Genomic DNA, 24,197 nt, shown 5'->3' with positions numbered 1-24,197 from the left:
TCGATGAGTAGTGCAGATATCACTGTAAAATCAATCGACAGTAAGGGGAATACTTACTTCCGGGTGTACAATTCTCCGTTATCCAATGAGAATGGACGCTCACATTGCCTTTAAGGGCAGCCGACACAAACGAATGCCGTGCTTCCATGAGCGTCCATAGAAGCATATGGACATCCCGGAAAGCTGAAAATGGACGCTAAGGGCCCCCCTCTTGCGTTGAAAATGGACGCTAAGGCCCCCCCCCCTTGCGTTGGAAAAAGCCGACACAGGACTTGACATAACGTCAACATAGGCCGACCTGGGAGTGAGGATGTGTTGGAACAGGAGAAAGGGTTGGGGTTGAATGAAGATCTTAAGAAGATGTCGTTTATTGTAACTGTAGAGAGGAGTCTCCGTGCTGAAGTGGGTTCAGGTCTCTGTGTGTTTGCTGACTCTTGATGTGATGCTGTCCAGGTGTTCCATCAGATCCAGAACCTTTTATCATCCGAGCCGTCGTTCTGCTGCTGACTCAGCTGCTGGTGCTGCTCGTGACCATCGGACTTTACTTCTACTGCAAGGTACGGAAACATGTTGTTGTTCCACTGACTGAACGATGAGGTACTGAAACATGTTGTTGTTCCACTGACTGAACGATGAGGTACTGAAACATGTTGTTATTCCACTGACTGAATGATGAGGGACTGAAACATGTTGTTGTTCCACTGACTGAATGATGAGGTACTGAAACATGTTGTTGTTCCACTGACTGAATGATGAGGGACTGAAACATTGTTGTTGTTCCACTGACTGAATGATGAGGTACTGAAACATGTTGTTGTTCCACTGACTGAATGATGAGGTACTGAAACATGTTGTTGTTCCACTGACTGAATGATGAGGGACTGAAACATGTTGTTGTTGTTCCACTGACTGAATGATGAGGGACTGAAACATGTTGTTGTTCCACTGACTGAATGATGAGGGACTGAAACATGTTGTTGTTCCACTGACTGAATGATGAGGGACTGAAACATGTTGTTGTTGTTCCACTGACTGAATGATGAGGGACTGAAACATGTTGTTGTTCCACTGACTGAATGATGAGGTACTGAAACATGTTGTTGTTGTTCCACTGACTGAATGATGAGGGACTGAAACATGTTGTTGTTCCACTGACTGAATGATGAGGGACTGAAACATGTTGTTGTTCCACTGACTGAATGATGAGGTACTGAAACATGTTGTTGTTCCACTGACTGAATGATGAGGGACCTGAACATTTTGTTGTTCCACTGACTGAATGATGAGGGACTGAAACATGTTGTTGTTCCACTGACTGAATGATGAGGGACTGAAACATGTTTGTTGTTCCACTGACTGAATGATGAGGGACTGAAACATATTGTTGTTCCACTGACTGAATGATGAGGGACTGAAACATGTTGTTGTTCCACTGACTGAATGATGAGGGACTGAAACATGTTGTTGTTCCACTGACTGAATGATGAGGGACTGAAACATGTTGTTGTTCCACTGACTGACATGATGAGGGACTGAAACATGTTGTTGTTCCACTGACTGAATGATGAGGGACTGAAACATGTTGTTGTTCCACTGACTGAATGATGAGGACTGAAACATTGTTGTTGTTCCACTGACTGAATGATGAGGTACTGAAACATGTTGTTGTTCCACTGACTGAATGATGAGGGCACTGAAACATGTTGTTGTTCCACTGACTGAATGATGAGGGACTGAAACATGTTGTTGTTCCACTGACTGAATGATGAGGGACTGAAACATGTTGTTGTTGTTCCACTGACTGAATGATGAGGGACTGAAACATGTTGTTGTTCCACTGACTGAATGATGAGGGACTGAAACATGTTGTTGTTCCACTGACTGAATGATGAGGGACTGAAACATGTTGTTGTTCCACTGACTGAATGATGAGGGACTGAAACATGTTGTTGTTCCACTGACTGAATGATGAGGGACTGAAACATGTTGTTGTTCCACTGACTGAATGATGAGGGACTGAAACATGTTGTTGTTTCCACTGACTGAATGATGAGGGACTGAAACATGTTGTTGTTCCACTGACTGAATGATGAGGGACTGAAACATGTTGTTGTTCCACTGACTGAATGATGAGGGACTGAAACATGTTGCTGTTCCACTGACTGAATGATGAGGGACTGAAACATGTTGTTGTTCCACTGACTGAATGAAACAGTGTGTGTTATTGAACAGGAGTGATGCAGGAAGTCTCACTGTGTGCTGTCATGTCTCTCCAGGCCACCAGGGGGCGGAGGCTGAGCCGACAGGAGGACATTGAGCTGGATTATGATGACCTGGGTGTTCCTGCTGAAGAGGAAGGAGCTCAGGGAGCAGAGTAGCAGCTCCAAGGAGCTCCTCTCACACACACGGGTTTATCAGCTCTTATAGCTTTTAACCAACGTTAGAAAATATAGCTTTTACTCTGAACGTCACCAGCAATGTGTTAGTGCCTCATGTTTCCTAACTTCCTGTCAGCTCCAAGCCCATTGGTTCCCACTGAAAATGAAGATCTTTAAAAAACATCACAAGTTAGTTTTATTTAGAAAAGTCAATGCAGTCGGTGCAGTTTGAAAGCAGACACACCAACCCAGGCCGCTCAGGAACTAAGTCGGCCAATTAATGCCATATATTAATGTTCACATATCCTCTAGAAACAGTGTTACAAAACCCAGTGTTTGGATCTAATGTAGTGATTCCTGAGATAACAGGAGGAGCGCGTTACAGCGCCACCTAGTGTTGCATTTGTAGACCTCGAGCACAACAAGGTTTTTTTATATTCAATCAACAAATGAGACAAAGTACAGATTTTAAAATGTTACGTTTTTCACAACAATTCATCTGCTCAGCGAGATAGGATATTTGATCCCCTTGTGGGTCACATGGGTCATTTCAGCAGCAGGACCAGATTTAGCTGAACAATATCCAGATAGGAATTGAACAAAAGTAAATAGTCCACACACTTCTTATTTCACAACAATGCTGATGTGTTTTTATTGACAGAAGAATGTTGCTTGATTTTGGTCTGAAGAGATTGTTTGTATAAAAATAGCTTTTTTAGAGAAATCCGATTATATTTGTAATTTTGCCAAAATGTATAAGATTTTAACTTTTCTTTAATGTTCTTATTTCACATGTTCTGAGCTCAGCTTGTAATCATTTTCAATCATTCAGTATTTCTCTTACGTTATATCATGTTTTATGGTATTTTCTGTATGTTGTAGTAATTGAGCTGTTTTTCAGAACTCCACCTGTTGGAGAGCATTCCCACATTCAGAAGATATTAAATACTAACATGTTGTAATTAAAAATGTACTTCATTTTGTAGAAGTTTCCTTTTTGAAAGGTCATGTGCTTTGTTGTGTGATCAACATGTGCTTGTTTTTGTATTATTGAGGATTGAACTTATTTCACAAGATGATCAATAATATGTAATCATTACTTTTTGGACTTTTATGAAACATTTGAATTCCTTTAGAATTTCACTTTTTACAAAGAACTCAGATTATTTTTGTGATTTAGGATTTTCCCAAATTCAGGAGACTAATTATTTCGTACTTAAAATGTTAACATTGTCCGTAAACAAGTGTTGTGATTTTGGAACCGAGAAATGTTTTTGCTTCATAAGAATTTTGAGTGATTTTGTTGTTTTTTGCTTTTCTGAAGAATTTAGCTTTCGCCTATTAAGGTTTTTTGATGTGGCTTTTTTTAACAAATGTTGTATTTGAAGATTTGTCATGATTTTGCTTAAATCTTGCATCACAAATTCTACTTGATTTTTATCATGAAGAGTTTTGACCCATTTGGTTTCCATGAGTTACGATGAAGCAAATCGTCTTGAATTCTGAACACAGCAGAATCCTCCAGAAACCATGAGATGTTCAACATCACTGTAATAAATGCTGTCATTTGCTATGTACCAAAAAAATAATAAAACTTCTTTAAAATCCATGAAACTCTGAGAGTGAGCTGATTTCAAAAGTGTTTCTCCTGGTTGGAACATGATGTGTTTGCTTTGATTCTGAGAACTGAACCTCAAGGCTTTAGTTCTCACAGGTTAGTATTGAAATCATCTCTGAGTCAAACGGCCCTTGGCATAGGCAGTGTAGGCGAATGCTAAGGGCGCTTCCATCCATGGGGGGCGCCGGACATTGGGGGGAAGAAAAAACATATGAATGCTATTAACGATATTTGATAACAAAACAATTTCCCAATTTGGGATCAATAAAGTATATTATTATCCTATCTTAACAGAACTAGGCAGACATAGCGTACAGCGCCCATAAACTATGGCAGGGGTCTGCAACCTGTTTGACGCAAAGAGACATTTTGACCCCTTTTCCACCCATTCTTTTGTCTGGAGCCGCAAAACATATCTGATAGCTTACTTTAAAATAACTTAAACACAGCACTTGGGGAGTCCTCTGCACATTTGAAGGAAATAAATACAATTACAACTTTGAAATAAATGAAAACCTACACACTGTGAAACAGCTCATGTCAGTTCAACTTGCAAATGAAAGTCCACCTGCTGCAAATCAAGTCAACTTGAAGACAATCTTTGTTTCAACTCATTAATGCAAGTAAACCTCGTTGATATGACTTAAAGGTTCTAGTTGGGTTAACATTGTTTTTTACGTTGTCTAAGTTGATTTAACTTTAAACTCAGAGTTGAAACAAATACCAATCTGACATAGAGCGAGGAAACCTTATTTACCTCCTAGTCAAATAAACTCATATTTCAGTCTTATTATAACTCACACTTTCAAGTTCTACATTTATATAACTCATCATTTCAAGTTAAGAAGATAGTAATTAATAATTAATAAAGATTGTAAAATCACACACAAGGGAACGGGTAAGAACAGAAAAGCAAGACATGGGACCTTTAAATAAACGTGTTGGTTCATTAGGAAAGTTATTATCCCCCAAAGTATATACATTTAGACACTCAAACATTCAGTTCAGGAAAGCATAAGGGTTTACCCCCTCTTTGCCCTCTGTTCTTTGTTTGGCCTGCTGACCTGACCTGCTCTGTACAAACTACAGATCCATCTCTAGGCTCAGCAGCCCTGCTGTCCCCCCATGGGGCTGAACCTGAACCAGCTGTTCTCCCAACTGAAGGAGGTGAGCAGCATTGTGTTGAATGAAATGCCACTGAACACATCTGAAGGGAGACTGGAATACATAGCCATGGGAAGTAGGGGTGCTGGTGGTGCTGCAGCACCCCCTGTTGGCGAGTGGTGTACATTTGAACAACTGAGTGACCACCTAAATAAAAATGATTAAACTACATAAAATAGTTATGATTTTACTTAAAATAAAATTAGCTGTATACAGTAGGATATAATAGTTATAGTATATATTTGTATCAGTCAGGTGGCTTGAATTTATTTTCAAAATAAATAAAATCCGAGTCATCTAGGGTTAAATGGTTAAATGAAATCCTTGCTTCCCTCACTTGCGTCGTTTCCCTGTGACTAGTCCCTCCCTCCAGGGAAGCATGGAGGGACGAAAGGAAACCACGAGAAGCAAGGAAATGAGTTTTAAGAGCAATGGGACGTCCTTTCCTCCGGAGCGTCACGTGAAGCGACGTCCGTTTGTGATGACGCTGCACAGCTGATCGTCTGACAGCAGCTCTGTCCCCGTTATTTCCACACACACCCCCGCCTCTGTTAGTACACATTTACTGACACAAACATTTGTATCATCTGTTGTAGACCCAAATAAATAAAATCAAATAAGAACTAATTCTCAAAAAAGATAAACGCCATTCTTAAAATGTATAAACGAACAATAGTTTGATTAATATTGATCAGAGTGCACAATAGAAATAAAATAATTGAGAGAAGAAAAAGAGATATGTTATCTATCAAAACCCAGTTAGATTAACATTCATTGGATTGCACACTTTGTGTGTTTGTGTGGATATGTAGCACATTAACATTTCAATAGCACTTAATGACTGAATGGAAATGACAATAAATGAAAATGTAAAACGAAAAAAGCGATCATGAAAATGTTTCCAAAAAATGAATAAAATGATTTTTGACCACTTTGTTGTTCAGATATATCACATATTTGTAACTAAATGAAACATTAATTGAAACAAAACACGGTATAAACTGAGGAGTGAGTCCCATGAGTTTCATGTATTTTCTTCACTCCGCTGGGAAACTGCTCTCATGTCAAGAAGCATCAGATCAGTGCATCCGGCTTCCGGTAACTGCTAGAATCCACTTCAAGACACTGGTACTTGCTTACCATGCTGCGAATGGATCTGGCCCTTCCTACATCCAGGACATGGTTAAACCGTACACCCCAGCACGTGCACTCCGCTCTGCATCAGCCAAACGGCTCGCTGCACCCTCACTGCGAGGGGGACCCAAGTTCCCATCAGCAGAAACACGTGGGTTTGCTATCCTGGCTCCAAGATGGTGGAATGAGCTCCCCATTGACATCAGGACAGCAGATAGCTTGCACATCTTCCGGCGCAGACTGAAAACTCATCTCTTTCGACTCCACTTCGAGCGATAGAACTATTAACAGAGCACTTATATACTAATAAAGGACTGGCTTATCTAAAGCCAGTTGAGTAGCACTTGAAATGTTTGGCTCTATGAAACCTGATGTACTTTATGATTCTGTTTTCTTCAAGGTTGTGTCTTCCTGGTCGAATGTACTTATTGTAAGTCGCTTTGGATAAAAGCGTCAGCTAAATGCAATGTAATGTAATGCATGCACTGCATCGTCCAATCAGTGAGCGATACACAGTAAGGGGGCGGGGCGAGTGTCTGAGGATTTCATCGAAGGATGGTCTGGTGGTTCCTCGATTATAGCTCCTCCATTATCGCTCCTCGCTCCTCCGGCAGAAATAAGAGCCATGGGACGGTACTCAAGATGGCGCAGACAAATCAACTTCCGGTGAGACCGAGGAGCGAGGAGCGAGGAAATGAAAATAGTCGACCTGAGACAGGGCCAGTGACTTTCTAGAATGGCGCAAAAAAGGATTTTGGATTTATTTTTTTCAACAAACAACCCAATAAAAAGAGTGGACCACCAGCTACTCCTCAGCCCACCACCTCTACAACTAGAGTAATATGACACAGAAGAGACATCTGACTTTGATGCATGTCCACAGTAACATGTTGGACAATGTGGATGTATCTGCTTTAATGAGGGTCTTCATTAGTGCCACCCCAGAGAGGAAGGCTACATTTGGAGTTGTGTGAAGCCCCAACACAAGGTAAGACGATATTTTCCTTTACAGCTGCTGCCGCTGTGCAGTGTGTTGCCTTGTCAATCAGTTAAAATTGAATTCATAGTTTTATTAATATTGTAAATAATATTTTCGTCTGACTATTTGTAATGTTATGTAGGTTTGTAAGACCCATAGTTAGCATGTGCAGCTGTTGCTAAGTGATGTAGGTCTATAATGGTTTATTAAGCCTAACAGTTAAAGTGAGACACCCCAGGTGAATAGGGTAATTTTTTTTAACTTAAAGATATCAGCTAGAAATGTCTCGAGTTAATTACCTACAATAAGGCAATTGTTTAATTGAGCCATTATCTCATTAAATATGCGCATATTTTAACACATTTCAGCAACCGAAATCTGAACTTTGGATAAAGCCAGGTTCAAAATTCTTGTTTCATTTTGTAGTCATATTAGTATCTAAGGCTTTTACAGAAGGGATTTTGGATATCTCTTTTTATCACTCCATAAATCAGAACATACTGTCAACAGCCCTAAAATATCCATTTTCGCCATGTTTCTAGGTATAAAATCTTATATAATTCAGGCTATGAATGATATATGAACAAACCCTTCTGTAAAGGCCTTCATAATATTGATAGGAATATAACTGGAAGGTTTGGTGTATGTACGTGCTACTGAAGTTGAAATGTCGAACTCAGAGTAGGAGAAAAAACTCATTTTGAGAAAACGACCTTTAAAGATTGCAGTGACGCGCTAGCTAAACCCTCTGTTCTTTGGATGACAGCTTGCGCCTCAACGCACTCCGTGAAGGTATTTCATGTTCGGGGTCATTTGTTTTTTGTATAACCTTGCTTCGTGCAAGTGACAATTGTTGTCGTCTTCTCTGTGAACGTTTTTTTCGCCGTTCTTTTGCCATTTTGAGATTTCAATTTCTAGTGGAAAGCTAACCAGGAAGTGTTTTAGCACACCACGTGACGCATCTGAACGAATCACGTTGTCAATATCACCTTGCTATTGGTAGCTGAACCGTCAACACCCCAAAACATATGCTTAGATAGAAACACCTCGTTTTGAGCTATTTAGACTTAATTAACACTCATAGTTTCATGTCTTGTTACATGAGAATAGATCATATCTGTTAAGTGTTATTATGGGAGAATTACTATTCTTGTGGTACTGCTGCCTCATTAGGCCCATATTGAGTATATTAATATTACATAATTATTATGAGAGACTAGAGGAGAAGAGATGAGTTTTGAATAAAAATGAAATATTTCTAGTGTGAACCAAAATATAATACTAAATATTATACAAGTGATCTTTCTGAACCAAAATGACAAAAAGGGCATAAAAACACATATGATTCTAATACGGGTCCTTTTTGACCCACTTATGGAAGAGTGTAGGGTCCAGTCACTCTAAGGGCATCTAAGGGCTAATAAAGAGCCAATATACTGCTAATATGCATGTTAGTTAACAACCAGTTGATGTCTGCAGGTTATTTGTTCTACTTGTAACAACCGGTGTTTATGTGCAACCCAGTCTCACGGCATTTCGTGTTCACCAACACGATTTTTAATCTATTGATTCGTGTTCCCCAACACGATTTGCCCCTTTTTTTCGTGTTGCACAGCACGATTTTTTTTCGTGTTGCACATCACGATTTTAAAAGCAATGTATTTCTATTGCCTGCAGCACGTCTTTTTCTCCGGTCGGGTCGAGGAAGACGGATTAGGACTATAAGGGACATTTCGAGCGTCATTTCGAGCGTCATTGCGATTGTCAACCTTTCTGAGTTTAGGATGGCCGAAGACACTACACTACCCATAATCCCCAGCTATCGTTTAGGACTACAGTCCCCCGTAAGGTTACGCAGAGCGTCAAACAGCTGTGTGAAATGGAACGAAACCACGCCAGACTATCCAAAACTCGAATGGAACGCCCCCCCCAGAACTACACATGCTGGATGCTGGCTATTGTGTTTCGCCAAATGTTCTATAGGACGTCTCTACTGAACGTTTTCGTTTTTCCCACAATTAGAAGTTGCCAGTATTAAACACATTGGCGTTATCAAATGTAAAACTATTATATATTATAATGAATAAATGGGTGAAAATCGCTATATATACCCACATGACAGCTCATTGTTACTTTGTAATTCTACTCCACTACAATTCAGAGGTTAACCTGGTATTTGTACTCCACTGCATTTATTTGAGTTACTTTGCAGATTCTGATTAATGATGTGAAATATAAACAACCCTTAAATCAGACTTTAGTTACACCTGAATAAAATTCAGGGAAGGTGATTGTCAAGTGCCAACAATCAGGAGAGATATTTGATAGTTGGTGCTTGAGAAGACTAAACATGTATCTGCAATTGACATGAATGGAAACGAGTAATAAAGTATATTCATTACTCGTTATTCTCTACTAATAGTTAATTAAAGACTGTATATTATGGCTATTTTGCACATCCCTTTCAAGATTTTCTAAGGTTTATTGACATATAATATACACAACTACGGTGTAGTTATGCAATGAATGAAACACTTGGGTCACAGGTTCCTCAACAGTGCATTACAAGACATCTATCAATATGTGTGAACCTCCACCATCAAACTGTCATATTCTGCACATTTCTTATTCTATCTACATACGAGTATAATTCATATGTATAATATCAGTTAAAATAAGTGCTTCAACATAGTTAACATTGCAGGAAAGCAATATATTAGACGTTAAGTACTTTGCCAGGCTTAATATTTATCTGTAGATAGATACCCCCAACGTTTTTTTCTTATTTAAAAGATGACCTTAATCTGTTATTTAATGTTTAAATAAAGGTTAATTCGTTTTTCTGTTTTGCACCTCCTCCTATTAATATCTTTGTACATGCTGCACTAAACTGTTTTATTGTAGAGATCACTTTATAGTATCTTCTTGACTTTTTATATTCTATATTTCTATATTTATACTTTCCCCCTATGAAAGTATGTACTCTTAATATTTTTTTAATCAAACACAATAATTCAATAATGTGCTTTAACCACTAGATGCACACAAGGTACACAAATGTTTTCCGGATTTCATATCATATAAACACCAAATCCCAGCATGCATTGCGGCTAAAACATCCAATAAGCGAGCTTAAAACCATAGCTGAGGATCTTGGGTAATGCCTATGTCCGGTTATTTTTATTTTGAAATTCAGTTCCCTGACGGACGCCAAAAAAGGCCGAGATTATGGAATTAAACCAATAAATAAAATCAAGCATAATTGTGTGTTATTGGTGAGTAAATAACAGTGTGTTATTTTGAAAATAATAACAAATTAGAAGGAAACAAATATTTAAAAATACAGATTTCCGTATTCTGAGGCTCTGAGCCCCATTTATTTTCCTCACAGACGGAAACAAAAGTCCGAAATTATACGATTTAAAATAAAAGCAATAATTGTGGCTTGATATTGAGTAAGAACATGTTTTTATGAACCACACAGCTTCAGGTCTTCCTCGACCCGACCGGAGAAAAAGACGTGCTGCAAGCAGTAGAAATACATTGCTTTTAAAATCGTGCTGTGCAACACGAAATAAAATCGTGCTGTGCAACACGAAAAAAAGGGACAAATCGTGTTGGGGAACACGAATCAATAGATTAAACATCGTGTTGGTGAACACGAAATGCCGTGAGACTGGGTTGTTATGTGACCGGTAGTCACTCACGGTAACGCCCACCCAGCCAGTGATTCGCTGTTGGTTGGCGCCTCCATTTCCTTTTCCCCCTATTTAGTTAGACGGAGCCGGAAGGAAAAGTGTGTGTGCAGCAAGAGGGATCGGCGGAGCAGGTGTGCGTAGCAAGAGGGATCGGCGGAGCAGGTGTGTGCAGCAAGAGGGATCGGCGGAGCAACACGCTCATCTGTTAGCAACCAGCAGTGAGGTCGTTTAAAGTCCGTACCGTGTGTCTGATCCACTGTCATCATGCGCTTCTGTCGCTTCACGTTCCTGGAGTGTTGTGTACAAACTGAAAGGAGCCGCTCATCTCCCAACCACCTTAAAAACCAGGACTGGATTTTCAAAACCGACTGGATTGCTAAAACTGACTGACATTCTCCCGTGGTAATTGACTGTTTTATTTATTTTGAAGGAAACCCGGAGTGGAACGTTTTGGGTTTAACATTGAACTGTGGGAAGACGAATTTTTGGGGGGGTATTCAAAAATACACTTGCTATTTGTGATTATGATTTTGAGTTGTGTCCTTTCTCATATTTTATAATGTCATTCAATGGTGGGTGTTTACAGTGAGATGTATACACCTTTGTGCAGATTTACTAAAACTGACCAGCCAAATCTGAAACGTCAGGAGAGAGACCTGACTGGCACCCCAAATAACCTAAATAAGTAAACTGTCCCATACTGTTGAGTAGTTTTGCAGTGAAGTGTAGCATTGAGTGAATGCACTGAGTCCCTGTGTTTACCTGCGCTCCCTGCAGCCACCAGCAGGAGGAGCTGCAGCTCAGGACTCATGGTGCCGGCTCAGAGACAGGACCGGGGGACAATCTGCATCAAAACAAGTCATTCAGAATGAGATCAAGATGCATCTCATCGTACATGTTATCACGTCTCTCTCTGAAAGCCTGAGTTCAAGTGTGCACTGCTAACATGTACAATCTTGCCAAGTATAGTTGTCTCATTTCTAGTCAGAATATGTCGTTACACTTGAGATCAGACTTAATAACTGAAGTCTTGTTTTTAGACGAGGCATCTTAAGCATCCTTTTGAGTCAAAGTCTCTTAAAAACATCTTATTTTAGAAGAACATCTCCAGCTGACATCAGGAAACACAATCTGAGCATTTCTGTCTTTTCTTGTTACAAATTCCCTGATTCTGGTCAAACATAGTTCAGAATAAGTTTCCCAGCTAAACACAAGATGTGATTTATCTAATGATCTCCTCTTTACTTCAAGACATCTCACCAAGACATGTAGTTCTTGTTCTATTGGCAGGTTGTTCACTCATTCAAAGAGAAACACCTGGTTTTATTCTATATGGACTTGTTTTTGGAGCTGCATCTTTTACAGTGTGCACTTTCTGACATGACTCTGTTCATATTCTGATATTATTTGAGTTGTCGTTTCTGAATGTTGTTTTTGTGTGCTATTGGAAATAAACAACACTAATGGAAACTAATCCAAGCAGCACATAGTAAACTAAAAGGAAATCAGCCAGCCGACCATTTGTGGACCTTTTGTCGGTTGAGCTATCGATGTGATGGATTTAGTAGAGAGAATAATGGAGGCCCTTTCTTGCAATGGAAACAAAAGTGGAAAATAGTTTGTATATTCAAACCCAATGTAAATGCTTCTTCCCGTGCCACGCCCTTTCACAATTTGAACACTGTACTTGTTTCCTCAATGGAGCAAACATTCAGACAGACCAACCTGTAAACATCAGCTCCTTTGAGGAGGTTACTTTGAATGATTATATATTCCCTTTAATATCTTTCTCCCTCGCAGACCAGAAACCAGCAGCTCCACACAGTTCCAACTACTGGAAACACCAGGCAACCACATCGGTCTGAGTGATATTAAACATTTGCACAAAGACTTGTTCAGCATTTCATTTGTGTTTAATGCAAATAGAGTTGGACTGAGGGACTCCATTATAGCACAGACAGGAACCCCTTCCCTCTCTGCGTGATTATTTCATCTCCTCTCCTTTTGATCTCCCTTTAGAACACTCCTTCACACACACACGCACACACACACACTCACAGACTCTCACACACGTACACGCACGCGCGCGCACACACACACACACACACACAGTGAAGCTCTGCTCTGATAGGCTGCTCTGAAAGGCTGTGTGTTAACCAGAGGTGAACCGTCAGGGCCTTCAAGGTATTCAGAGAATTCACTGGAACACTCAGATTAAAAAAAAATCGATTTAATTATATAGATACAATGTAAATAAAATGGAAAAGGACTCAAATGCACGACCTGGGAGACAGAGGTAAGGTATAAGTAGTATACTTTATTTCCAAAAGAGCACAAAGAAAATCGCTCACTTGGTGAGGAACAAAAGTTACAAATATCATAAATCAGGCTTGAAACAAGGTGAGTAATCGCAGGCACGCTGACTACTTGCATCGGGACAAGATGAACTGACATAGAGCAAAGGAAGGCTGGGGAATTGAAACAAAAGGTAACTGGGCACAGGTGGAAACAATCAGGGGCGGGGCTGGTGCTGATGAGAGCGGGAGACACACACAAGGGTTGGGAATCAAGGAACCTGGAATGAAGCATAACAGGTGAGTGTCAAAATAAAACACGACATGGGAGATAATAAAAAATTAGCCAAACAAAAACATGAAACGAGACTAAATTAAACACTTTTGACGGGACACAACAATATGCTGTCTAACCAGACCCGAACGCCGGCTGAATAACAACAATATGAACGCCATCCAAGGGTTCAAGTGAACTCAGATGAACAGGACCACTCTCAGGGGGCTCTAGAAGGTACAGCACCCCCCACTGTAGATACATATGAGCAAAGCGTGTGCATATAGAGTGATGCAGCACACTGGTATTCTTCACCTGTAGATAGCATGACATGTTGAAGCCTATATGATGATTGTATGCACGTGTCAGAGTCCTGGGAACAGTGTGTGTTCACTGAGGGAGTGATTGAGACATTAGCATGTTGCTATCTCTCTGTCAGATCTCAGCTGTCACCAGGAAGTGATGGGGGGGATCAGTCCCTGCTGTCACTCTGTTACTCTAAATCTATTTACATGTTTAAAACCAATGAGAAAACCTCTTATATTCCATGAGTTACTGCATTGAATGCTTTCATGAGTTGTGTTGCAGTCTGGAAAGAGACGGCTGAGACGAGGCCGTCCAACATGACCTCTTTAGGGCAAAACAGAGAAACACAACACACCGTGTGTGTGTGTGTGTGTGTGTGTGTGTGTGTGTGTGTGTGTGTGTGTGTGTGTGTGTGTGTGTGTGTGTGTGTGTGTGTGTGTGTGTGTGTGTGTGTGTGTGTGTGTGTGTGTGTGTGTGTGTGTGTGTGTGTGTGTGTGTGTGTGTGTGTGTGTGTGTGTGTGTGTGTTGCAGATGGACCTCCTGGTGCACTGTAGGGCCTTCAGCCTCCATGCTTCCCTGTGTCTTTACCTTAGTCTCTCCCCTCACTTGTTTTCAGCTCGATGATCAATCATTTGAAACAAACAGTATTAAACTGAGGAGTGGTTCCCCTGAGATGAAGGTGCTATGTGTCTTCACTCCGCTGTTAGGCTGCTCTGATGTTAAGATCAGCGTCCAATCAGTGAGTGATACACAGGAAGGAGGCGTGTGCAGCGGCTGGTGCTTCCTCGACCCTCTCCTTCAGATGAACGAACACCTTCCTGTGTTGTGTTCCAAAGCTGTTTCCGTTCCAAGACACTCCAACATAATGACGAGTCAAAGTCAACTCTAATGTACATTTTCCTGTGTGTACAGACAGAGAGATCGAAATAACGTTTCCAGTAATCCCAAATACAATTATACAAATATACAAATATGTATACACATATGAAATATGTATATCCTATATATATATACAACCAACAGACACATTTACACATATGCACACATTAAGATAAAACACAACAATCAATACATAATAACAGTCACTTCAATATCTTTGGGTTTCATCCAATATTGTTTTAACTACATCATAACTATCTGAGTACTTCTACTTTTACTCAAGAACAAAATCTGAGTACTTATACTTTTACTCAAGAACATGATCTGAGTACTTCTACTTTTACTCAAGAACAAAATCTGAGTACTTCTACTTTTACTCAAGTACATGATCTGAGTACTTCTACTTTTACTCAAGTACAATATCTGAGTACTTGTACTTTTACTCAAGTACAATATCTGAGTACTTCTATTTTTACTCAAGAACATGATCTGAGTACTTCTACTTTGACTCAAGAACAAAATCTGAGTACTTCTACTTTTACTCAAGTACAAGATCTGAGTACTTCTACTTTTACTCAAGTACATGATCTGAGTACTTGTACTTTTACTCAAGTACAATATCTGAGTACTTCTATTTTTACTCAAGAACATGATCTGAGTACTTCTACTTTTACTCAAGTGCATGATCTGAGTACTTCTACTTTTACTGAAGTACATGATCTGAGTACTTCTACTTTTCTACTTTCTACGCCGGATTACTATGGAGAAGCCAGGCTTGGTTAAATTCTTATCGGGCAGGATTTTGGATTTTCTCACGGTGTGTTATCCCCTGCCTGACAGCCCCAGGCCTCCCAACTCCCGTTTTGATACCACACGCATCGCTGTGGTCCGTCTGGCGTCAGCCCCTGCTTCTCACCCAGTGTTTGCTACAGTCCAGGAGCCATTCGCTGGTACTCGTCTGGCCTTTGGAGGTCCACGGAGCCTCCAAACGGCTCCTAAAGGAAGGAGTCGCAAGGCCAGGTTGGCAGCACGAGCCCAAAGGGCCAGGGTTCCAGAACCAGTTCAGCCCCCAACAGCCATGGTTCCGGCTCCAGTGCCGGACCCAGCAGCCATGTTTCCGGCTCCAGAACCGGACTTTACAGCCATGTTTCCGGCTCCAGAACCGGACCTTATAGCCATGTTTCCGGCTTCAGAACCGGACCTTACAGCCATGATTCTGGCTTTAATTCCGTCTCCAGAGCCGGCCCATACAGCCATGTTTCCGGCTTCAGAACTGGATCATACAGCCATGTTTCCGGCTTCAGAACTGGATCATACAGCCATGTTTCCGGCTTCGGAACTGGATTATACAGCCATGTTTCCGGCTTCAGAACTGGATCATACAGCCATGTTTCCGGCTTCGGAACTGGATCATACAGCCATGTTTCTGGCTTCAATTCCGGCCCCAGCAGCCATGGTTCCAGACCCAGCTCTGGCCCCAGCTCTGGCCCCAGCTGCCCTAGTCCCTTCTCTAGTCCCATCTCTAGTCCCATCTCCAGTCTCTCCTTTAGTCACTTCTCTAGTCCCATCTCAAATCCCCTCTGGAGTCCCCTCTCCAGTCCCCTCTCGAGTTCTCTCCTCTAGTCCCTCCTTTAGTCCCTCCTCTAGTCCCTCCTCTAGTCCCTCCTCGAGTCCCCTCTCTAGTTCCCCTCTCAAGTCCCCTCTCGAGTTGCCTCCTCTAGTTAATCCTCTAGTTCCTCCTCTAGTCCCCTCTGGAGTCCCCTCTCTAGTTCTCCTCTCGAGTCTCCTCTCGAGTCCCCTCTCGAGTTCCCCCTTGGTTCCCCTCTCGAGTTCCCCCTTGGTTCCCCTCTCGAGTCTCCTCTCGAGTCCCCTCTCGAGTTCCCCCTTGGTTCCCCTCTCGAGTTCCCCCTTGGTTCCCCTCTCGAGTCTCCTCTCGAGTCCCTACTTGAGTCACGTCTCAAGTCCCTACCCAATGTCCTGGTCCGTTGGAGGTTCCGCTGGGGGTCCTGCCAACTCCAAGTACTGTCCCGTTGGAGGCCCCGTCGACTACTCCTCTGCCGGGGGTCCTACCTATCCATGTACTGTCCCGTTGGAGGTCCCGCCGACTACTCTCCTGCCGGGGGTCCTGCCAACCCTTTGTCCTGTGCCGTTGGAGGTCCCGCCGACTACTCTCCTGCCGGGGGTCCTGCCAACCCTTTGTCCTGTGCCGTTGGAGGTCCCGCAGACTGCTCTTCTGCCGGGGGTCCTGCCAACCCCATGTCCTGTGCCGTTGGAGGTCCCGCAGACTGCTCTTCTGCTGGGGGTCCTGCCAACCCCATGTCCTGTCCCGTTGGGGGTCCCGCCGACTGCCCTCATGCCGGGGGTCCTGCCAACCCTATGTCCTGTCCCGTTGGAGGTCCCGCCAACTGCGCTCCTGCCGGGGTTCCTGCCAATCCTGTGTCCTGTGCCGTTGGGGGTCCCGCTGACTGCCCTCCTGCCGGGTGTCCTGCCAACCCTGTGTACTGTTCCGTTGGGGGTCCCGCCGATTGCCCTTCTGCCGGGGGTCCTGTCAACCCTGTGTCCTGTCCTGTTGGAGGTTCCGCCGACTGCTCTCCTGCCGGGGGTCCTGCCAATCCTGTGTCCTGTCCCGTTGGGGGTCCCGCCGACTGCCCTCCTGGCGGGGGTCCTGCCAACTCCTGGTCCTCTTCCATGGGGGATCCTGCCGAGGCCTGTCCCACCAGCGCCGGTTCCTGTCCGGCCGACACCGGGTTCTGCCCGGCCTCCTGAGAGCCGCGGTCTTCGCCCTCGAGCCCGGCCCCCTGAGAGCCGCGGTCTTCGCCCTCGAGCCCTGCCCCCTGAGTGCCGCGGTCCTCAGGCCCGACCCCCTGACTCTTCCTGCCACTGCCTTCGCCCCTCCATAACCCCCTTTTCAAGCTCTGCCTTGCCCCTGGGCTGTCAACCCAAACCCGTCCTCCAGACCCCCTCCACCCACCCTGTTGGCCCTAGTTTTGTGTCCCTCCTCCGGTCCCCCTCCACCCACCCTGGTGGCCCCAGGGCCTTCTATCAAGGATAGAGAATACCTGCTTAAAGGATACTCTACCCAGAGACCCAGAACAACGTCTGATTGGTCGCTTTTAGTTTCTAACACAAAACCACTGAAATGCGTAGAGCATGGACCGAGAAGGAGAAACACATCGACGTAACACTGTGATATTACAGATCATCAACAGATACCATTCTCATTTATTCATTTATTTACATTTTATTTATATAATTAAATCAATGTTTTGTTTGTTTTATCTGAGTGTTCCAGGGAGTTCTCTGAATACCTTGAAGGCCCTGACGGTTCACCTCTGGTTAACACACAGCCTTTCAGAGCAGCCTATCAGAGCAGAGCTTCACTGTGTGTGTGTGTGTGTGTGTGTGTGTGTGTGTGTGTGTGTGTGTGTGTGTGTGTGTGTGTGTGTGTGTGTGTGTGTGTGTGTGTGTGTGTGTGTGTGTGTGTGTGTGTGTGTGTGTGTGTGTGTGTGTGTGTGTGTGTGTGTGTGTGTGTGTGTGTGTGTGTGTGTGTGTGTGTGTGTGTGTGTGTGTGTGTGTGTGTGTGTGTGTGTGTGTGTGTGTAAAACGTTCTCCACAGCAAATGATCCGGGCCAATGAGTGAGCGTTTCTAAAGGTCATAAAGATATCTTTTTATGTTATTAGTTTTATTCTTTTCTCCTGATAGCTTTGTGAAGCACTTTGAGATGACGCTGTTTTTAAAGTGTGCTAAATAAATGAAATGTATTATTATAATTATTATAAAGTAACTGAAGGCATCCTCAGACCTGAACGCCTCACAAGTTGTTGCTCACACTGACAGCTTCAATCTGATAGGGCACCCTGGTCGTCATGGAGACAGGAAACGGTTTCTGTAATCTGTGATCATCAGCGTCTTCATAATCACTTCCTCAGAAAGGCAGTTCAGGGAAGTGAGCGACACTTGAATCTATATTTGAATATATGTGTCTCTTGATGCTCTGAAAGCTCTTTGAATGGCCTCGTGTTGAAAGATGCTTTCTCAATAACCTTTCTTTGCCTTTCCTTTAATGGAGCGATTGAACAAAGGCAGGGACAGAGAATCAAGACGTCCTCAGAGAGAGTCTGTCTCCTTCTACAGACCTCACACTGATGAACACAGAGAGCGACTGGACGGCAGCACGACCCGCTGTTCACACTGAGATCACGGCCTACAGAAACACCTGATCACGTGACTCACTGCAGAGGCCTTCACACAGCGGGGGGTTCGTCTGAAACAAGGGGGGTCCTGAGAGTCCACACCTCAAATCAAGCTAACCAATCATGTTGAGTCTTTATCAATGAGGATCACAGAACCTCTCCACAGTCAGAACCAAGCTGGTTCTGACTGGTTATTTTAAATTGGTGTTTCAAACACGTCATGTGGTCTTAATGTGATCTTATCAAAGTTCAAGAGAAATATAAAAAAAATATGTAATAAAGCACATCAACACACACACACACACACACACACACCACCTTTGATAAGGACATGCAGCATATTGCACAACACCTCTCATCACATCATGGGGCTGTTGCACAACCCCCCCCCCCCCCCGCAAGTGTGAATGGAGGTTTTGAACATTTGGTGACATTATTGTGGCTCATCAGTAAAGCCTTACATATAAATATATAAGCTGGCAGACATCATTGAATGAATTTGAACTGAACAATAACTGAATGAGTTTCACTCTTAGACCAGCAGGGGAACCAAATCTATGCAGACTGCTGCAATGAGTACATTAATGAACTGTCTCATCAATGTTTGTCTGAACGAATATGATAATATTAACAATCATATTATTCCTATCAGCTGTAAATCACTGTTATGATTCCCATATTCATTCATTATTGAATAAACTATAGTTTTTGGAGAGTTAATGATGAATGTTCCTCAAGATGCTTGCTCACCCTCCTTCAAATTTGAAAGACAAGTAATTATATCATGTATCAAAACTCAAAAGATTCAAAGGAACAGTTCAGCACCCCACGACTTTACTGCAAACAGTTACAACCTGGACTTTACATCAGAAAGAACAGACATTAAAGAAGTGACTAACTGCATCAGTTAGGGTAAAGGCCCTGACACACTGTCCCGAAATTGACACCCAATGGACACACGAATATGGAATTGTGAATTTCGCACGAAGATGGCCCCGAACCACACACGAAGGCAACATTTACATTACATTTAAGACATACAACTGCAACGAAAGTACCAAAAACAATTATGTTACAGTACTATGATACTGTACTGATATCTTCAGACTTTGTTCTTTACTTTATCCGTCGTTATATGTAGAAAATATTACGTTTTCTCCGTAATGTTGTTTCCATAACAACAACAACTTCCTGTCAACTGTCCTTCAAAATAATATATTATATCCTTTTTAGTTTCACAGAACACAAATTGGGTTATTTACATAATATGTTTACATGATTTTGTTGTGCAATAAAACAACCCGATGGACACACGATAAAGGAAATGTTCAAATTCGGCTGTGATCGTAGCAACATCGGGCCATTCGTGAGGGCATCTAAGCCATCGTATGACCGCCGGTGGAGTTTCTCAGGCTCCGGCAGCAACTTCGTGAGCGGTGGCAAAATCTTTGGCATGCCAAAAAATTGCCGAAGGACCTTGCGAAGGTTCATTTTCGTGTTGAATTTGTGTGTCAATGTTGCCCTTCGTAAGGCCATCGTGAGGGCATCTTGTTATCATCGGAGCCATCGGGTATTCGCCCCGATCAGAGTGAGGGTGAATGCACCGATGATAACACGAAGATGACACGATTTGACAAGATGCCCTCACAAGTGCCTTACAAAGTTGCCACTCACGAAGTTGCTGCCGGAGCCTGAGAAACTCCACCGGCGGTCATACGATGCCCTCACGAATGGCCCGATGTTGCTACGATCACAGCCGAATTTGAACATTTCCTTTATCGTGTGTCCATCGGGTGTCAATTTCGGGACAGTGTGACAGGGCCTTAAACAACGTGTGTTCAGCTGAAACATCGCTGCAGTTATGATCCAGTGGAGAGTCCTCACCTGCTGGCCTAGTTCAATCAAAGTGGTTACTTTGTTTGGCTGGGCAGTGAAGTTTTACACACCGTCAGATTTGACTTTCTCAGGACTTGAAACTGTTTTTTGGGAGCAGACCCCCTCAAAGAAGAAACATTTATACACACACACAAGGTCATCATCTTAACAGTTGTTTATGCTCATCGAGTCATCCGTGAGCAGAGCATCAAGTTGTCTATTACAGCTGAATGCTGCGATTTTCTCTCATACATTTCCGATGAGCCACAACCTTTCTTTCAAAACAAAGATGGCAGCTGGGGTGCCACCCCTGTAGATCCGCCCCTGCTGAAGCGTGATGTATTTGGTTATTGGCGGCCAGATAAGAACCGGTTTCCTGAGTCTTAATGGGAGCCTCCAGCTCTCAGGAGCCTCTTCTGTGGAACCAGCCCCCAGTCTGTTGGGGGGGGGTCCACATTAAAGAGCAGCTGAAGACGTCCCTTTGTATAAAGCTGAGAGTCAGGCCTGACATCAACGCCTAAAGCAGGGGGGTCAAACTCCATTTCATCTGGGGCCACATCAGCATCAAGGTTGCACTCAAAGGGCCGGTTGTAACTTTAGGACTATATAGATAAATAAATAAATGTATAATATATGTAAAATAATGTATTATACGTTATTGACTCTCTCAGAAGACTTTTCTTTTTGTCGCTGCTTTTAATTGAACTCTTCTCATCTTAAACTGCACTGTAACTTTTATCCATGTCTTTTTTCTTTTAATGTTTCTTTTATTAACTTTTCTTTTTAATGACTTATTTTAAATGCCATTTCTGAATGTCTTTCATTTTTTGTAAAGCACTTTGAATTGCCTTGTGTTGAAAGGTGCTATATAAATAAACGTGCCTTGCCTTCGTGGATCAACAGGATTCCTCCTCTCCCAACTTTGCTAAAAACCTTTATCCATAAAAGCTGCTTAAGAAAACATTTATAAAGAAAATGTTCAGATCTGCTTAGAGGGAGATGTCTCCTTCTTTGACTCTCCTCCGTGCTGCAGGTTAAGCACCGGATGTTGATGTGGTTTGACATGCAGCTCCGAGATAGAGATCAGCAGCCCCGCCTTTACATACTCTCACAGCTCTCTGGACCTGAGACAGTGACAGCACGTCATGGAGAGACAGAACTTTACCTCTGAGGATGCTTCATCCCAGTCAATGCAGGAGATCCTGATTGGAATCATTTGGACTATTCTTTCATTTAGTTTTGATTTCCCCAAAGTGGTTAAAGAATGGGGGATTTGTGACTTTGATCTTAGCTATCCCCATTGTACTTATTAGAAACTGGCAACATGGCCTTATCAACCGGCCAACGCTGAGTTGTTTATTGATTGATCCATTTTGAGCAGAAAGGAGAGTTCAGTTGTGTTATTAGTTTCTTCCTCTCAGGGAGCAGTTCAATAAGTAGAATCATGTTAGAAGCTTTTTAACTGCTGGAAGTCATTAGAATAGCTTTGCTCACTTTGGAGATTTGGACCAACTCCTTTTGTAGTATCTGGTGTTTATCCAACTCCTGGTTGCTAATGAATTTAAAACCAAGTAGATGTAACAATATTTGTAAGAAAATGTGTGATATTTACTATTGCAATGTTCCAGTCCCTTTAGAGACGTTCTGTTGAGTGGTTGGTTGGTGATGGACGCTTATATCAGAGAGAAGAGTTATCTGATCATGAGCCTTGCCTTACTATAGGATAGTAATGTATTATACGTTATTGACTCTCTCAGAGGTCTAGGGCAAATCATTCTCTTCAGTGTGCATATCACAAAATGAGTAAGACATCATTCCAATGTGTCCTATAGGACAGAAACACAACAGGTTCAAAGGGGAGTGATTAGTCAAATATGCATGAATAAAAAGAAAGAACACTAACTAGGTGAGAAGCCCTGAGACACAGTTTGGTGAGAAAAGACCCGCAGGCCCCGGTACCGGGGGCTCTCGGGCTTAACAGGTTCATGAGGATCACAGAACCTCTCCTTAGTCAGAACCAAGCTGGTTCCACCTGAACCTGTTCCTCCCCGGACTCTGGTCCTCTGCTCTGCGACTCTGATCTCTGAAGAGTCCTTCTTCTACTTTTCTGCACACTTTGTTTTTTGCAGCTGCCTTTGTTCAGTCTGGCTTTTAGTTCTTTAGTTGATTCAAAATGTTAAGCAGCAAACCCCAAAGTTAGTCATTCTGTGTGTGAAAGAGTTTGTTATTTGAAATGAGACATTTACGTTGACTTGCTCTCCTTCTAAAGACTAGCGTTGGATCATTCCCCTCCAAATAGATCATGTTCAGCCTCTGATGTGATGATTTGACATGTGAAGAGAGGAGAGAGCGGGAAGTGACCATCAGATATCAATACCATATCCACACCATCAGATATGTTTCCAGAGAGACTCCACCTCTCGCTTTACGCTGATATAATGCGAGGACAAAACACGAGATGCTCAGAATAAAGAGAGAGAGAGAGAGACATGGATCACCTGCTGCTGCTGGTGATGCTACTGGTCTGTAGCTCAGGTAAGAATCCACTTTGTTATTTATTATATTCAAATATCTTTGTGATCTCTCAAGAAAAAACTACTCGTACACACTGACAGCAACACACACACACACACACACACACACACACACACACACACACACACACACACACACACACACACACACACACACACACACACACACACACACACACACAGGCCCGGCACCACCACAGACATGGTGCACTTGAATGCTACGATGTGTGTGATCTTAGATAGTAACTCAAGTGTATTAAATATATCCTTCGTCAAATACTCCACATGTGTTGGATAGACGTTAGTGATTTGTGATTGGCCCACATTCAGACCAATCAGGAGCTGAGCAGCACTAAACTTGTAGAAGCCGAGTATGTTGTGTTCCAACTGTTTCTTTGCACACGATTGAAGGCTCTATACGAGGTGATGGGGAATGGACCATCAATACCCTCCTCACCTCCTTCCACGAGACCCTGGGAGCCATGCCGAGTGTCATGGGGCATTTCAGTGCCTGAACTCTCGGGGTCTCACTGCAGAATGTGGGGGTCTGGAAAGCAGCAGCAGGGAGATGGTTGCATGTGGAGTAGACATCGTGGTGCTACTCTGTGTTCTGTGCTCGCTGCTCGGTCAGCGGTTGCCCAAGTTGAAGGCCCAAGCAAAGCTGCTTTGTGTTGCCATGGTGAATGTGTGCCTTGCTCCTGAGCGCTGTGCTCCCAGTGATCGTGCCGCCGTGCACACACACACACACACACACACACACACACACACACACACACACACACACACACACACACACACACACACACACACACACACACACACAGCTACACACCACACACAAATAGAACACACACACAAACACACACACAA

At 42.8% G+C, this 24,197-nt stretch overlaps 2 protein-coding genes across 2 annotated transcripts in view; both read left to right on the top strand.

Moving 5' to 3' along the window:
* The window catches only part of LOC117533171 (soluble scavenger receptor cysteine-rich domain-containing protein SSC5D-like), a gene marked incomplete at its 5' end in the record, with an annotated part of 68,084 nt that extends 64,092 nt beyond the window's left edge, over positions 1–3,992 (top strand). The window contains 2 exons of the mRNA XM_034196817.1: positions 454–557; positions 2,277–3,992. Of these exons, the coding sequence (XP_034052708.1) occupies positions 454–557; positions 2,277–2,378 (206 nt within the window). The remainder of the gene's footprint in view (positions 1–453; positions 558–2,276) is intronic.
* An 18,850-nt stretch (positions 3,993–22,842) lies between these two features.
* LOC117533172 (scavenger receptor cysteine-rich type 1 protein M130-like) overlaps positions 22,843–24,197 on the top strand; it is a 43,994-nt gene continuing 42,639 nt past the window's right edge. Inside the window, exon 1 of the mRNA XM_034196818.1 lies at positions 22,843–23,328. Coding sequence (XP_034052709.1) covers positions 23,283–23,328 — 46 coding nt within the window. The 5' untranslated portion in view covers positions 22,843–23,282. The remainder of the gene's footprint in view (positions 23,329–24,197) is intronic.

The sequence above is a fragment of the Gymnodraco acuticeps genome, unplaced genomic scaffold (assembly GCF_902827175.1).
Source record: "Gymnodraco acuticeps unplaced genomic scaffold, fGymAcu1.1, whole genome shotgun sequence".
Taxonomy (NCBI): Eukaryota; Metazoa; Chordata; class Actinopteri; order Perciformes; family Bathydraconidae; genus Gymnodraco; species Gymnodraco acuticeps.
This window is presented reverse-complemented; position numbering and strand designations above follow the sequence as displayed.